The sequence below is a fragment of the Gekko japonicus genome, unplaced genomic scaffold (assembly GCF_001447785.1).
Source record: "Gekko japonicus isolate JY-2015 unplaced genomic scaffold, Gekko_japonicus_V1.1 scaffold64, whole genome shotgun sequence".
Classification (NCBI taxonomy): domain Eukaryota; kingdom Metazoa; phylum Chordata; class Lepidosauria; order Squamata; family Gekkonidae; genus Gekko; species Gekko japonicus.
In genome coordinates this window covers 158075-172153 of record NW_015170277.1, presented here as the reverse complement: position 1 = coordinate 172153, position 14079 = coordinate 158075, and the positions used below count along the sequence as shown (strand labels likewise).

At 43.7% G+C, this 14079-nt stretch overlaps 1 protein-coding gene across 3 annotated transcripts in view; it reads right to left on the bottom strand.

The window, feature by feature from the left end:
* The window catches only part of ZCCHC8 (zinc finger, CCHC domain containing 8), a 21842-nt gene that overhangs the window by 2478 nt on the left and 5285 nt on the right, over nt 1-14079 (bottom strand). For 2 of the 3 annotated variants that reach the window (XM_015417657.1, XM_015417654.1), the window contains exons 4-13: nt 13728-13833; nt 13136-13213; nt 12431-12534; nt 11900-11965; nt 10112-10172; nt 8929-9071; nt 8360-8514; nt 6453-6577; nt 4513-4596; nt 2030-2144 (exon numbers count right to left, since the gene is read on the bottom strand). In XM_015417657.1, coding sequence (XP_015273143.1) covers nt 2030-2144; nt 4513-4596; nt 6453-6577; nt 8360-8514; nt 8929-9071; nt 10112-10172; nt 11900-11965; nt 12431-12534; nt 13136-13213; nt 13728-13833 — 1037 coding nt within the window. The remainder of the gene's footprint in view (nt 1-2029; nt 2145-4512; nt 4597-6452; nt 6578-8359; nt 8515-8928; nt 9072-10111; nt 10173-11899; nt 11966-12430; nt 12535-13135; nt 13214-13727; nt 13834-14079) is intronic. The other variant, XM_015417656.1, reaches the window with a different exon arrangement.

The following is a 14079-nucleotide window of genomic DNA, read 5'->3' as shown; positions in this document are numbered from 1 at the left end:
TGAGAGAACTGTGACCGACCCAAAGTCACCCAGCTGGCTGTATGTGGAGGAGGAGTGGGGAATCAAACCCGGTTCCCCAGATTAGAAGAAGAGATTGGATTTATACCCAGCCCTTCACTCAAAGTCTCAGAGCCGCTTACAAACTCCCTTCCCTTCCCCACAACAGACACCCTGTGAGGTAGGCGGGGCTGAGAGAGCTCTGACAGAAACTGCTCTTTTTCAAGAACAGCTCTTATCAGAACTACGGCTTGCCCAAGGTCATCCAGCAGCTGCAAGTGGAGGAGTGGGGAATCAAATCCGGTTTTCCCAGATTAGAGTCCATGCACTCAACCACTACACCAAACTGGCTGAAGAGTTTAGGGAACAGGAGCCATGTTGTTTTCTGCTTGTTCCTGAAAATGTACTTAGAAAATTTCTGGATCACTATTCCAGTCCTCAAAAGCAAACAGGCGGCAGTATTTTGGATTAACTGAAGTTTCTGGACTGTCTTCAAAGACAAGGTCACAGAATGGGTCACGGCCGTCTAACCTGGATGATGGGGGCCTCGAGCGCGGGGCTCCCGGCAGATGCAGCCGGCAAAGCACCTGACGAGGACACAAGAGCACCACTCGCAGCTGTGGGTTAGTGTGACAATAAAAAAAGGCCAACACTATGCTGGGGATTATTGGGAAGGGAACTGAAAACAAATCAGCCAGTATCATCATGCCCCTGTATAAATTGATGGTGCGACCTCATCTGGAGTACTGTGTACAGTTCTGGTCACCACACCTCAAAAAGGATATTAAAGCATCGGGAAAAAGTGCAGAAGAGGGGAACTAGAATGAAAGAAGAAGGAGAAGGAGGAGGAGGAGGAGGGGAGAAGGAGAAGAGGAGGAGGAGCCTGGATTTATACCCTGTCCTTACTTGGAGTCTCAGAATAATTTACAAACTCCTTTCCCTTTCCCTCCCCACAACAGACACCCTGTGGGGCTGAGAGAGCTCTGACAGAAACTGCTCTCGAATGATAAAAGGGTTGGAACACTTTCCCTATGAGGAAAGGTTAAAGCGCTTAGGGCTCTTTAGCTTGGAGAAACGACGACTGAGGGGTGACATGATCGAGGTTTACAAGATTATGCATGGGAAAGAGCAGGTCGAGAAAGAGGTACTTTTCTCCCTTTCTCACAATACAAGAACTCGTGGGCACTCAATGAAATTGCTGAGCGGTCGGGTTAGAACGGATAAAAGGAAGTACTTCTTCACCCGAAGAGTGATGAACACATGGAAATCACTGCCACAGGAGGTGGTGACGGCTACAAGCATGAACGGCTTCAAAAGGGAATTAGATAAGCATATGGAGCAGAGGTCCATCAGTGGCCACAAGGTGTAAATAGGAACTCTGGGGCAAGTGATGCTCTGTATTCTCGGTGCTTGGGGGGGGGGCAACAGTGGGAGGGCTGGACCCCCTGATGGCACCTGGTATTTTTGGCCACTGTGTGACAGAGTGTTGGACTGGATGGGCCATTGGCCTGATCCAACATTGACTTCTCTGATGTTCTTATGTCTGTAAAATCACAAACCTTGCATTACGGATAGAGTTGCCGGATTCTGTGCAGTCACAAGAATCTCCTGTAGCCCTGTGTTGATTTACATTTGCTATTTTCATTTCATCCATGTAACTTTTTAAATGCAAGCATTTCTGGCACAGCATGTATTCTTGTGCTGGCCTTTTACCCCAATAAATAATTAATTTGTTCATTCATTAGCAAAGCTGGACCTTGGAGCTCCTCCAAACTATGAAACAGATTCTCAAGGGAATACAGAAGCCCATTCAAGACAGGGACTTCAGCCCAGCTTCCGTTTCAGTTCATTCCTATTTAGCTCTGCTCTTCTTCAATGTTTGAGTTGGTTTTCAACAGGTGGGATTAAGCGACGGCTCATGAAAAAAAACTGAATGATTTTTTTAAAGATCTGGTGGCAAGGTGAGCTTTTAAAACTTTTTTGTTCTAAGTTCCATATTTGTACCAGATTTTGGAAAAGTGTGAGGACATACCAGAATCTATCTCCATATCAGCTGGTGAGACTTCAGTATTGTTTCTCTTCTGCTTTTTTGGATTATGAGTGCCCTGGTGAGGTGAAGGCCTTTTATGGCTGGACTTCGGACTTGCCTAAGGAAGGATCAGAAAGCAGTATATTCAGAACTGCAGCGCGAACAAGGCCGTATACGTTCCTCATGGGTTGTAGCCATAGGGAAACGAGGCCGTGGTGACCCGGTCCCCTTAGCAATAATCTAGACACCCCCTGATCAGTTTTCATTTGATCTAGTCCTGAAACTTACATGCAACTTGCATTCATTCCCACCTTTCAGCATTTTTGGCCAATGACAGCAAAGGTATCGGGATGACCGACAAGCTCACTTTAGAATGCAGTCGTACATTACACACTTTACATAAAGTAAAATTAAAATTTTAAACATATTTAGGGAGCACATCATGTCTCCACACGGCCAAGGAGCTCACTGAGTACCTATGGACCAGTCACTCTCACAACCTGAACTCTTTAGGTCAAGGAGCAGGAGATATCTGCATCCCACTCTTCTGCCCAATTAGGGCCTTCAAGGTGGTGGTGAAGAGGTCAAAAGACATTGAAATCGATTTAAAAACAAGACACATACATGTAACAGCAATTAAACAAAATCTGCAACTGAATCTAGACCTCTCAGGTGGAGGGAGAGTGAGGCCATTACACTGTGCCGCTTTTCTCTTCCCTGCTCAGCTGGAGGCGCTGGGTTGCTGGCGGGAGCTCTAGAAAGCCCTCAATGGCTGCTGTTCAGCATACCTGCCTTCACTAGCATCAGGGGTCATTTCCTGCAGGAGCGCACAGGAGCGGAGCTCCGGCAGTAAAGAGCCCAGGGGGCGGGCACATGCAGCAAGCCCCACCCCCTGCTCCCAGCAGCCCCCAGTCAGAGCAAGAAGCAGCCAGGTAATTTGCAGAGCCCCCCCCCCGGTCCAAAACAGTCCAGTGGCACCTTTAAGACCAAGATTTATTTAGGTACAAGCTCTCCCTCCTCTGCGAGGACAGATCTGCACCTCCCCCCCCCCCCCCATAGCTAGCAATCCAAAACAGTCCAGTGGAGCCTGAGCGGTGGGTGTTGCCTTCTGGCACACTTTTGGTGATGTCAGAGGGTGTGGCATATGCAAATGAGTTATGCTAATAAGCTCCTGCACCTCTTTTTCTACGAAATGACCCCTGACTAGCATTATTTGTAGACTCCCTTTCTCACTGGGACAAGGCAGATTACAAAAATGCAACCAATCAGTAAGTGGACTACAACAAATTTGAATTCAACAGCAACAATTCCTAACAAGCCAAAACAATGTAGTTGGGCTGGTATTATAGGACGGAGGAAAGAAGAAGAGTTGGTTTTATACCCCACCCGTATATCTGAAGGAGTCTTGGAGTGGCTTACAACCACTTTCCCCTTCCTCTCCTCCAGTGCTCCCTCTAAGCTGAGTCGGTATGAGCCAGCTCACAGTTTTTAAGCTTCCAGCTCACAGATTTTTGCCTCAGCTCAGGAAGGATGGCTCCAGAGCAAAGTAATTTATGCAGTCGCCAAATCACTTGCTCACAACTTTGACGCCAGTAGCTCACAAAATAGAATTTTTGCTCACAAGGCTCCACAGCTTAGAGGGAGCATTGCTCTCCTCACAACAGACACCCTTGTGAGGAAGGTGGGGCTGAAAGAGCGGTGACTGACCCAAGGTCACCCAGCTGGCTTCATGTGGAGGAGTGGGGAATCAAACCCGGTTCTCCAGATTAGAGTCCTGCTGCTCTTAACCACTACACCAATCTGGTTCTACAACATACAACATAACCACAACATACCTGCTTAAGGCAACTAGACCATCTATGAAGTTCTATAATCTTTAAGACCAATACGGGAACACCTTCTTAAGCTTACCATCTATGCATTAAATGAGGACCTGAAAAGCATGCACAGTGACATTCGTGGAGGATGCGCTTGAACACTGGAAATTGTTTTCCCTTAATGATGTGTTTTTTGGAAGCAGCGCAAGAACTTTTTATTCCAATTAGATTTTGGTGGCAAGATGGATGAAAACAAAATGCATGTGCGATTGACATACTATTACCTGCCCAGGTTTCTAACTTGCCCATATTCCTCTAAAGCAGGGAGGACAGGAACTGGAAGGAGGTTCCTTCCAACAGCAGCAGATATTTTGCAACCTACTATGACTAGCCTTACCTGTTTGGGGCAAGTGGGAGGGATAAGCTACTCCCCAGGATACTTTCTGCCACTCAACGGAGGATAAAACTTTAGACTAAGTAAGAATGGATACACAGGCTTTGGCAGAATGCATCCATTTACCAGAACTTCACATATCCCCTGCAGATCTATGCATTCTGGACTCAGACAACAGAATTTCAGTGGGGAGAGGGAGGGAGAAGAGAGAAGACTTCTATTAACTGGAAACATCAGCATGAGCAAGTTTTAATGGCACATTTAAATGTATTCACCGAGCGATAGGTAGAAAGATAGTGGGCAAAGATATCTTTCTGCTGAGATGGTTGCATGGGTACAGAGCCAAACATCCGCCATTCCTGCAGCAAGAAGAAATGAAGGGCTAGTATTAGGAAACGGAACTATTAAACAAGCTAGGCTATCTTGTTTTTTTAAAAAATATATTATTATTATTATTTTGCCATCAAGTCAAACTGACTTGTGGCGACCCCTAGTGGAGCTTGAAGGCAAGAGACGTTTCAGAGGTGGCTGGCCATTGCCTGCCTCTGCGTAATGCCCCGGTATTCACTGGAGGTCACCCTTCCAAATACTAGCCAGGGCTGGCCCTGCATAGCTTCCGAGATCTGACAAGATCAGGCTTGCCTGGGCAGGGCTTAATTGTTTGATGTATTATCACAAAGCTTCGTTATACATATTCAGTAACACCAAAAGCTGAAGTATAAACTATAACTAAAGGAAATCCAGAAAATAGTGTGCAGAAGGGGGGGGGGGGGAAACGAAAAGTCACTATAAGATCTTCTGCCACTTAGATTCCTTGGGTGCTTTTCTAGCTGGTTCCACTATTAGCTTGGGAGCCCCAGACAAGCTTTATCCAAATTCATGAAGGGTGCACAGAAAGAAAACCTCTGTTGACTGCACCACAATGTCATCTTTGGCATATATGGCAACCTGACAGACTTCATTGTCAAGTTTCTTACAAGTACATAGCACACTGACTGGGCAATGCACTACCTCCAAAACCAGAGGTCATTTCGGGGGGGGAACACGGGGGAACGCAGTTCCCCCGGGTGAGGTGCAGGGGGGCGGGGCACATGACGAAGCCCCGCCCCCTGCTTCCGGCCGCCCCGCTTCCAGCCCTCATTCAGCCAGGAGGAGGCAGGAGAAGAGGGAGGGTAAGTTGCTTCCTCCCCGCCTCTCCCCACCCCTGCCTGCCTGGGGCCAGGGAGGGCCTTGGCGGGGCTTCCTCGCACTCCTGCTGGCCTTGCAGGTCCACCGCCGGGCCCCTGATGTCAGGGGGTGTGGCATATGCTAATGAGTTATGCTAATGAGATCCCCTAGCTCTTTTTCTACGAAATGACCCCTGTCCAAAACTATACATATATGCAAGAGGGAGACCTCTTATACATATTAGAATAAACCTGTATTTAAAATGAACACCAATCTTCTCTACTAGCAAAAGTTGTAAGTCTAGCAAAATGCACAAGTTTATTAACATTTAAGAAACATGGGCTAAATGAAAACATGATCCTCAAATGTGCTATTCTCATCAGCATAGCTAGAAAAACAGAACAAAACACTAAATCTGTAGCTAACAAGGGGCTGGGATCTCCCCAGGTGCGCTCTCCCTCTTTGGAGGTTATAAAGAAGAGCCTCAAGGGCCACCGGACAACAATGCTGATTCTATGACTCACTATGCATTTAGGCAGATCATGAGAGGGAAGGCAGGTAGGAATGAGGCAATGCTCAGCTCTCGCGGCCCTTTCTCACGTGCCCAGAGTAATGCCGATTGCAATTCTGGGGTCAGGAAGGAATTTTCCTCCAGGCCAGAATGGCCCAGGGATTCTAGAAGTTTTTTTCTTTCTTCTGGGCATACAGCAGGGGTCTGTGAGGGGCGGCGGGGGGGTTAGTTGTGAATTTCCTGCATTGTGCAGGGGAATTGGAACAGATGGCCCCTGAAGTCCCTTCCAGTTCTATGTTTCTATGGTCCAAAGAATTCAGAAACATCAACAGTATGGTGTGTGCCCACTGCAATCTTCCCCTTCTCTGAAGACCATGCTATTATCAAATTGATTTTGAAAGTCCCCTCAGCTGCGCAAGTGTGGAACACAAGGCTAAGAAAACTGCAGCTGCAAAGCACACTTGGGTGTAAAGAACTAGTTAGACGCTTCTTTGAATTCTGGACAATACCACAATTGCACATCTCTTTGGTACTTACATCTGTGACTCCACTTGGTGCGCATATATTAAAACCTGGATAGTTTACCAACTTGGAGACATCGTAACTGACATGCCGATTCTGTTGGAGGCATTCTTCCACCACAGTTTCACCACCAGGAGATGCTGGAACAAACAATTACCAATATTGCTGATGCAAAAAGTATTTGGTGCATACAGCTTTTTGTACTGCTGAATCACATCAACAGAAGTGCTAATATGTGCATGGATTCTGAAGCTGGAGTTGGGAGTAAGCAGTGAAGTGGCTAAATTTGCGGATGATACGAAGTTGTTCAGGGTGGTGAAAACCAGTGAGGATTGTGAGGCACTCCAAAGGGATCTGTCAAGGATGGGCGAGTGGGCGTCAACATGGCAAATGGGGTTCAATGTGGCCAAGTGCAAGGTGATGCACATTGGAGCCAAAAATCCTAAATATAAATACACGTTGATGGGGTCTGAACTGGCAGAGACTGATCAAGAGAGAGATCTTGGAGTTGTAGTAGATAACTCACTGAAAATGTCGAGACAGTGTGTGACTGCAATAAAGAAGGCCAATGCTATGCTGGGGAAGGGTATTGAAAACAGATCAGCCAATATCATAATGCCCCTATATAAATCAATGGTGCGACCTCATTTGGAATACTGTGTGCAGTTCTGGTCACCACACCTTGAAAAGGATATTATAGCTTTGGAAAAAGTGCAGAAAAGGGCAACTCGAATGATAAAAGGGTTGGAACACTTTCCCTATGAGGAAAGGCTAATGCGCTTAGGGCTCTTTAGCTTGGGAAAACGACGACTGAGGGGAGACATGATTGAGGTTTATAAGATTATGCATGGGAAAGAGCAGGTCGAGAAAGAGGTACTTTTCTCCCTTTCTCACAATACGAGAACTCGTGGGCACTCAATGAAATTGCTGAGCGGTCGGGTTAGAACGGATAAAAGGAAGTATTTCTTCACCCAAAGAGTGATTAACACATGGAATTCACTGCTACAGGAGGTGGTGGCGGCTACAAGCATGGACGGCTTCAAAAGGGAATTAGATAAGCATATGGAGCAGAGGTCCATCAGTGGCTATTAGCCACAAGGTATAGATAGGGACTCTGGGGCAAGTGATGCTCTGTCTTCTTGGTGCTTGGGGGGGCCAACAGTGGGAGAGCTTCTAATGTTCTGGCCCCACTGGTGGACCTCCTGATGGCACCTGGTATTTCTGGCCACTGTGTGACACAGAGTGTTGGACTGGATGGGCCTTTGGCCTGATCCAACATTGGCGTCTCTTATGTTCTTATATTCTTAACCCTTTGAATATAAAGAACAGAGTAATCAAGGAAGAATGGACCATTTCCATATGCCCATGAAGAAAAGGTCTACTTAATACCAGGCACAGATACCCAAGAAACAGTTCATGATGGGTAGGTAGCAATTAACCAAAGAACTTCCTGGATGTGAAACAGAGCGAAAGCTGACAACTTCAAACATAGGAAAGAGAGATTGATCAAAGCGCATACAGTAAAGCACTATGGTCAGCAGTCATCACCCCCCAATCTATTCCCACAAATACTGACACTTTCCTTCACATTTCATTGTGACTCTTCAAAAACTCATCATTTCCCATTCTCAGTTTAGATATTAAACATGAAAAACTTACAAAAGAAAGAAAGCTACAGAACTTACAGAATGCATAACTTTTGGCTTTATACTTGTTTAACTGATTGGGTCGTGTGTGTCCAGATTTTTTTGTACCTTTTGATTAGAACAGGTCTACCTAATAGTGGAAGTTTAGTTATTCTCATTATTGCAACTTTCAGAGTCATGCTCTACATAACCCCCCCCCCCCACACACACAAGGGCTCTGGAAACTTGTTCTAACTCTGGAAAACAATGTGTTAAGTAAACTCAATCACATCTCACCACTCATTTCACCTTGACCGTCGTAGAGAGTTAGGCCAGATTTTTCGTTTTCAGCCTCTCTGAGCCAACCTGGGGGATAACCCAGCTGCCGCATCCGATAGATGAAGGGAGGAAGAGTCTTCTCTGTGACACCAAGCGCATCCTGAAGCTCCTCACTACAGTAAGGGGGAAAAAAATCCTGTAAGAAACATGGAGACGCTTAACACCACTATTGAGAATTGTGTCTTGAACTGCTAGCATTTCAGGAAACACACAGAAAAGTCCATCCACTTTGTACACTGGGAATAACATGGTCATGACTGAAGGCCACACTGGAATTATAACGAATGCCGGAGGACTGTGCCCAATTTGAGTAGCTTTCTAATTTGGTGGAGAGGTGTGTGTAGATGGGCTCAAAATCGGCCTCCCATCCTTAGGCTGTCCTTGGGAATTAGTGCTCACAGCATAAACTCTCTTGGTACTGAATTTATTTAATTTATGTTTGCAGAATAACTGCTTAATCTTGCTAATGAATGAGTCAGTACTAGGCTATGGATGACAGTGTGTTTAGTCAGCAGGAGAAATGTTACCTAATTATTCCCGGTCTGAACCTTCCAAACCTTTCTTCAATTTCTTCAGCATGGTATCGCTGCTGGAAGTTTTGGTTGCTTGCTTCCCCATAAGCCTCCATGAACTCTTTTCTTTTTTCATTTATACGGGCAGCATTTCGTGGCTGAAAGATAGTTGAGGGGGGGGGAAATGAATAAAATACCAACTTCCAAGTCATATGCACAATTTATTTGGACTGACCTGTGGCATGCACAGTTATTCCTGATTGACTTGTCGCTATAGGGCCCTTTCCAGAGCTTCTTAGGTCTTTGAGGGAGGATTCATTGGGGTCAAGCCCGGCAGCAACCATGGGGTGACTTACTGCAGTTTGCACAGCTTACAGAGCAGTAAGTTACAAAGAGAAATACAGCTGGTTTATACTTGCAAGCTTTGTTCATCAGTGATTATAGTTAAATACAATGCCTCCTTACAAATTCCAGAATATTCAAACAGGTAACTAGAAGGAACATATACAAATGAGCACCAGTGAGAATGTTACATAGACTGAAAAGTCCCAGTAACTATAAATACGACCAAATTCCAGACAGTAAAACAAAGCAATAAAACAAAAGCAAAGCAATATAGAACTCTGTCCAATAAAACATAGTTGAGGTCAGATGTCCCACGCATACAGTGTCACATAATACATGGACCAATGGATTTGGAAAGAAAATAGAACTGATCTCTAAATACCTTTATCTCCAGGCGGTTGAATGCACAGAGAAACAAATGTATGAAGTATGCTAACTGCAGAAGAGCCAGGTCCTAACTTAAACCTATATTATCACTTGCGCTCATTCATCTATGCTTCTTCTAAATGTGTTTTTAATATTCTGTATTTTGACTGTTTTAGTATGATCTTATTAATGTTCCTTCTATATCATGTTTCAGATCCCCTGATTAAGTGCATACATGAGAAACATGTGGAGGATTTCTTAGTATTCATATAATAATTTTTCACTTTTCCACTGCACCATTGGCGTTTGGGCTTGCTCTTTTTCATCTTGGTGACTGGCGCAGCCCTCTAATTTTCCTGTTCTCTATGTTGAATAATTTTTTTAAGCCAGTGCTTCCAGATTTACCCATATTTAGCTGTAACTACTTATCAGCATGTTTTAGTAGAGACAAACAACTCTTGTGACAAGAGTGTGGAATATATTTTACCTGCGGACAATCTTTCATTTGATGGTCTTCACATCCACAGTTGAAGCAGTGAGGTTTTGGCCTGGTTATAAGAGTAGTAACAAATTTAGATGGCAACGCTAATGTTAGCCTGTCAAATGTGTAATTACTGCACAGAGGTTCACTGTCCTTTAAAAAACAAACTCATTCCACAGTACCTGCTAGCTCAAGCCAACAGCAAAACATGATCTAGTATAAGAAGGCTCAAGATTAACAGTGCAGCCCTATGCAGAGTTCCTCCAGACTAAGCCTATTAAAACCAATGGGCTTTCATTGGAGTAACTCCACACAGGCTTGTATTGGAAGTATACCAACAACTATGCTGTCATTTGTATTGCAACGACTTCACACCAGCATGGCAGACGTGAGTCTGAGGCCTGGATGTAGGCAACAAAAGGACGCCTTTAAAAATTTATGTTCAACAGCAAACACCAATGACTTAATGCTGTACCTCAGACTATGCTCACAAAATTCGAACAATGTGGGATAAGAGATATGATAAAAACCACCACGTGGAAAGATATGGTTGCATGTATAACATACTTTTTTTGTGTGATGCTATAAACAAACCACCATATATAAACAGGATTCCCAACGAGAACTGGAAAAGAAAGATGTTTCCCCCTCCACCTTAACTACTTATTTATTTAGGATAATTCCAAACTGTCCTCTTCAGACTCCTGCTCAAGGCAGCTGGCAATTAAAACATCACAATATTTTTTAGAAAACCACTGAAAAGAAGCCATTAGACATAAACAGCATAGGAACTATCCATAAAAGAAAAGCAGACATTTCTCAACTAAGAAATCATTGTCAAGCTTTGATAACACCAATGGTTTATTTTTCCAAAATATCTGAGAAGCATTTTATTTATTTGGTGTAGTGGTTAAGTGCACAGACTCTAATCTGGGAGAACCAGGTTTGATGCCCCACGCCTCCACTTGCAGCTGCTGGTGTGACCTCGGGCAAGCTGCAGTTCTGTCAGAGCTGTTCTTGAAAAAGAGCAGTTTCTGTCAGAGCTCTCTCAGCCCTGCCTACCTCACAGGGTGTCTGTTGTGGGGAGGGGAAGGGAAAGGGGTTTGTAAGCCGCTCTGAGACTCTGAGTGAAAGGCGGGGTATAAATCCAATCTCTTCTCTCTTCTTCTTTATTTATTTAGGATATCTCTATGTCACATCTTCAGAGTCCTGCTTGAAGTAGCTTATAATTAAGCCTTAACTTCTATTTGAAGACGTCATCCACACATCATTCCCCATCCCACCAAATCATAGCATTTGAGGATTTTGTTTTAATCCACTTTATTAAATTAAGCTACTGGTTCAACCTACAGTATCCTTCTCAAGCATTCATATACTTCATTCCTTTTGCACATTCAGAAAATTATTCCCCTGGCAATATTTTTTGCTGGCATTTCTGGCTAACAAACTTATTTTTGTGAGAGGTCGAATTAGATGAGAGAGACTAAGACAGCAACATAAAAAGCTACTTCAGGTGAACCAAGCCCAACAGCTTCCAAGTGTCCACTCGGACTTTGAGGGGGGTTTTCCTGTCAGAACATACCTCTCTCACCCCCTCCCAATAAAACCATGCCCTATCACAAAGTATTTTACAAACATCCCTCCATTTAAAAAGAGGAAAGACGCATGCACAACCACAATCCCAAATCTCCACACACATAGAGCTAAATTGCATGATTCTTAGGAACCTGGCCACATTCTCCTATAAGTCATATACTAACCACAATACCATTCAGATTCAAGAGCAATACAAACCTTTTAGGCTTCACTTGTATCTCTTGTCCATCTAGAGAAAGAATCTGCGTGAAAACTTGCTGGTATCTTAAAGAGTTCAATAAGGAATTGCCATTGTATGAAGCAGAATGGAACTTCTTTTCACATATTTGTAACATTAGCCCAAAAATTAATGCATACTATAAGCTCAAAACCAATGTTAACAAGATGGCGAGATTCTGCTTGGGAAAACCCCCAGCTCTGCCAGTCTTTAAAACATGCCGTCTCTTTCTAGTGAAGGTTCATCTGACATATGTCATGTTGCCTGCCTTGCCCTCCTTTCCCCCCAAAATGCAACATCAAGCAGCATTTTAAAGTAGAGCATGAATTCTACTGCTTCTGGTGGGTGGATCATTCAATAATAACTGTACATGCTGCATAATTCATGGCATCAGAGCTGTGTATTTAAGGATGTCCAAAAATGTACAGATTGAGTGCCAACCTGTTTTAGCACTGATGGGATTAAGTAGCAGTATTTAACATAAAAAATTAACATTTAACTAAATAGGATACTTGGGTATTTCCCATCCGTCTGTGAGCTGAGGATTTTCATTTAATATGGGCTGCCCCAGTTTATCAAGACAAAAATTGGTAAAATAGAACACACTCCCTATAACCTGTAGAAAGAGCCAGAAAGTGTCAGTATTTTATCAGATTGAAAGACAACATTTAACACAAATGTACTTATAAATTTCACAAATTTCTATTCTGATATAATAAAGTACTTTAAAAGATAAGCATATGGAGCGAAAGTCCATCAGTGGCTATTAGTCACAAGGTATAGATAGGAACTCTCGGTCTGGGGCAAGGGATGCTCTGTATCCTTGGTGCCAGGGGGGGGGGCAACAGGGGGAGGGCTTCTAGTGTCCTGGCCCTACTGCTGGACCTCCTGATGGCACCTGGTCTTTTTGGCCCCTGTGTGACAGAGTGTTGGACTGGATGGGCCACTGGTCTGATCCAACATTGGCTTCTCTTGTGTTCTTATAAAGAATGGATCTCAAGTTTAAGGACTAGTAAATATGCCCCCCCCCCCCCGAATTATGCCCAGCCAATTATTATGAGATACTGTCTTCCCAGAGTTAGATAGAACTAACTGCTGTATTTAAGGGTAATGACAATTACAAGGCTATTTACAGATCTTTCTGTCAATCTTCTAGTGCCACTGCACGAAGATCTAAGACTCATACACGTACACCACAAAATAGAAGAGTAACTTACACTAAAAGCTTCCTTCATCTTTTTGGATGGGTTTGGGCATGTCACTTTATGGTCATCTTCCAGCACAAAACTAGAGGGCTAAGAAGAAAAAGAAGTCACAGCTTGCAAAACTCGAGGCCATACTTCTCAGAGAGGGAGGTGCAGGATTCTGTCTATTCTCCCTTGCCTGCCCCCTTACGCCTTAATTCCCTCCCAAGCCACCTACACGGAGACAACCCTCTCTTTTCCCCTTTGAAAGGCCCTTTTGTACATGAGAGCTTTCTGCGCACACTGGAGAGCATGTGGAGCTCCAAATCAGTGAGTCTCCAATGTGTTGTACCAAAATGAAGAGGAATACTGGATGGTTTAAGCTGATCCAAATAGGGTGTATAGTTTCCCTAAATGACAAGATGCAAAAATGCAACGGGCAGTTCTGACAGATCAATCATACCAAAGGATATAAGTAATTCAGAGAAAAAAAATATGTATTTTAAAATTCTTTTTAAGGCAACATGGTACACTGCGATTAGTCTACTTAACAGCAACTTTACAAAACAAAACTGAAATTATATTTCAATCACTACATTTATACATATATTGAATATAAAAATACCTGTGGCTTAACATTGAAGTACGTCTTGTCAGGTTCTGCTCTCTGCTGCTCCTCATATCTCTGAACTAAACTAGATATAAAATCCTCTATTTCTTGATGATATTGCCTAGACAAGAGAATTATGAGAATAAACAAGGCTGCCCTGTTCATTTGTAAACCCCACAAGAAATGGCAAAATATGCATCTCAGATAAAGTCTTTTCTACATTAATCATACTGAGGAGTTTATTCTGCAGATTTCTCTTGTGGATCATAAAGAAGAGTTTGTACATATAATCTCTACAAAGATGTGAATGCATCTATTACCCAGCGTGCTGGTAGCATTGCAGAAATTCTTTCTGTTCGATGGGGGG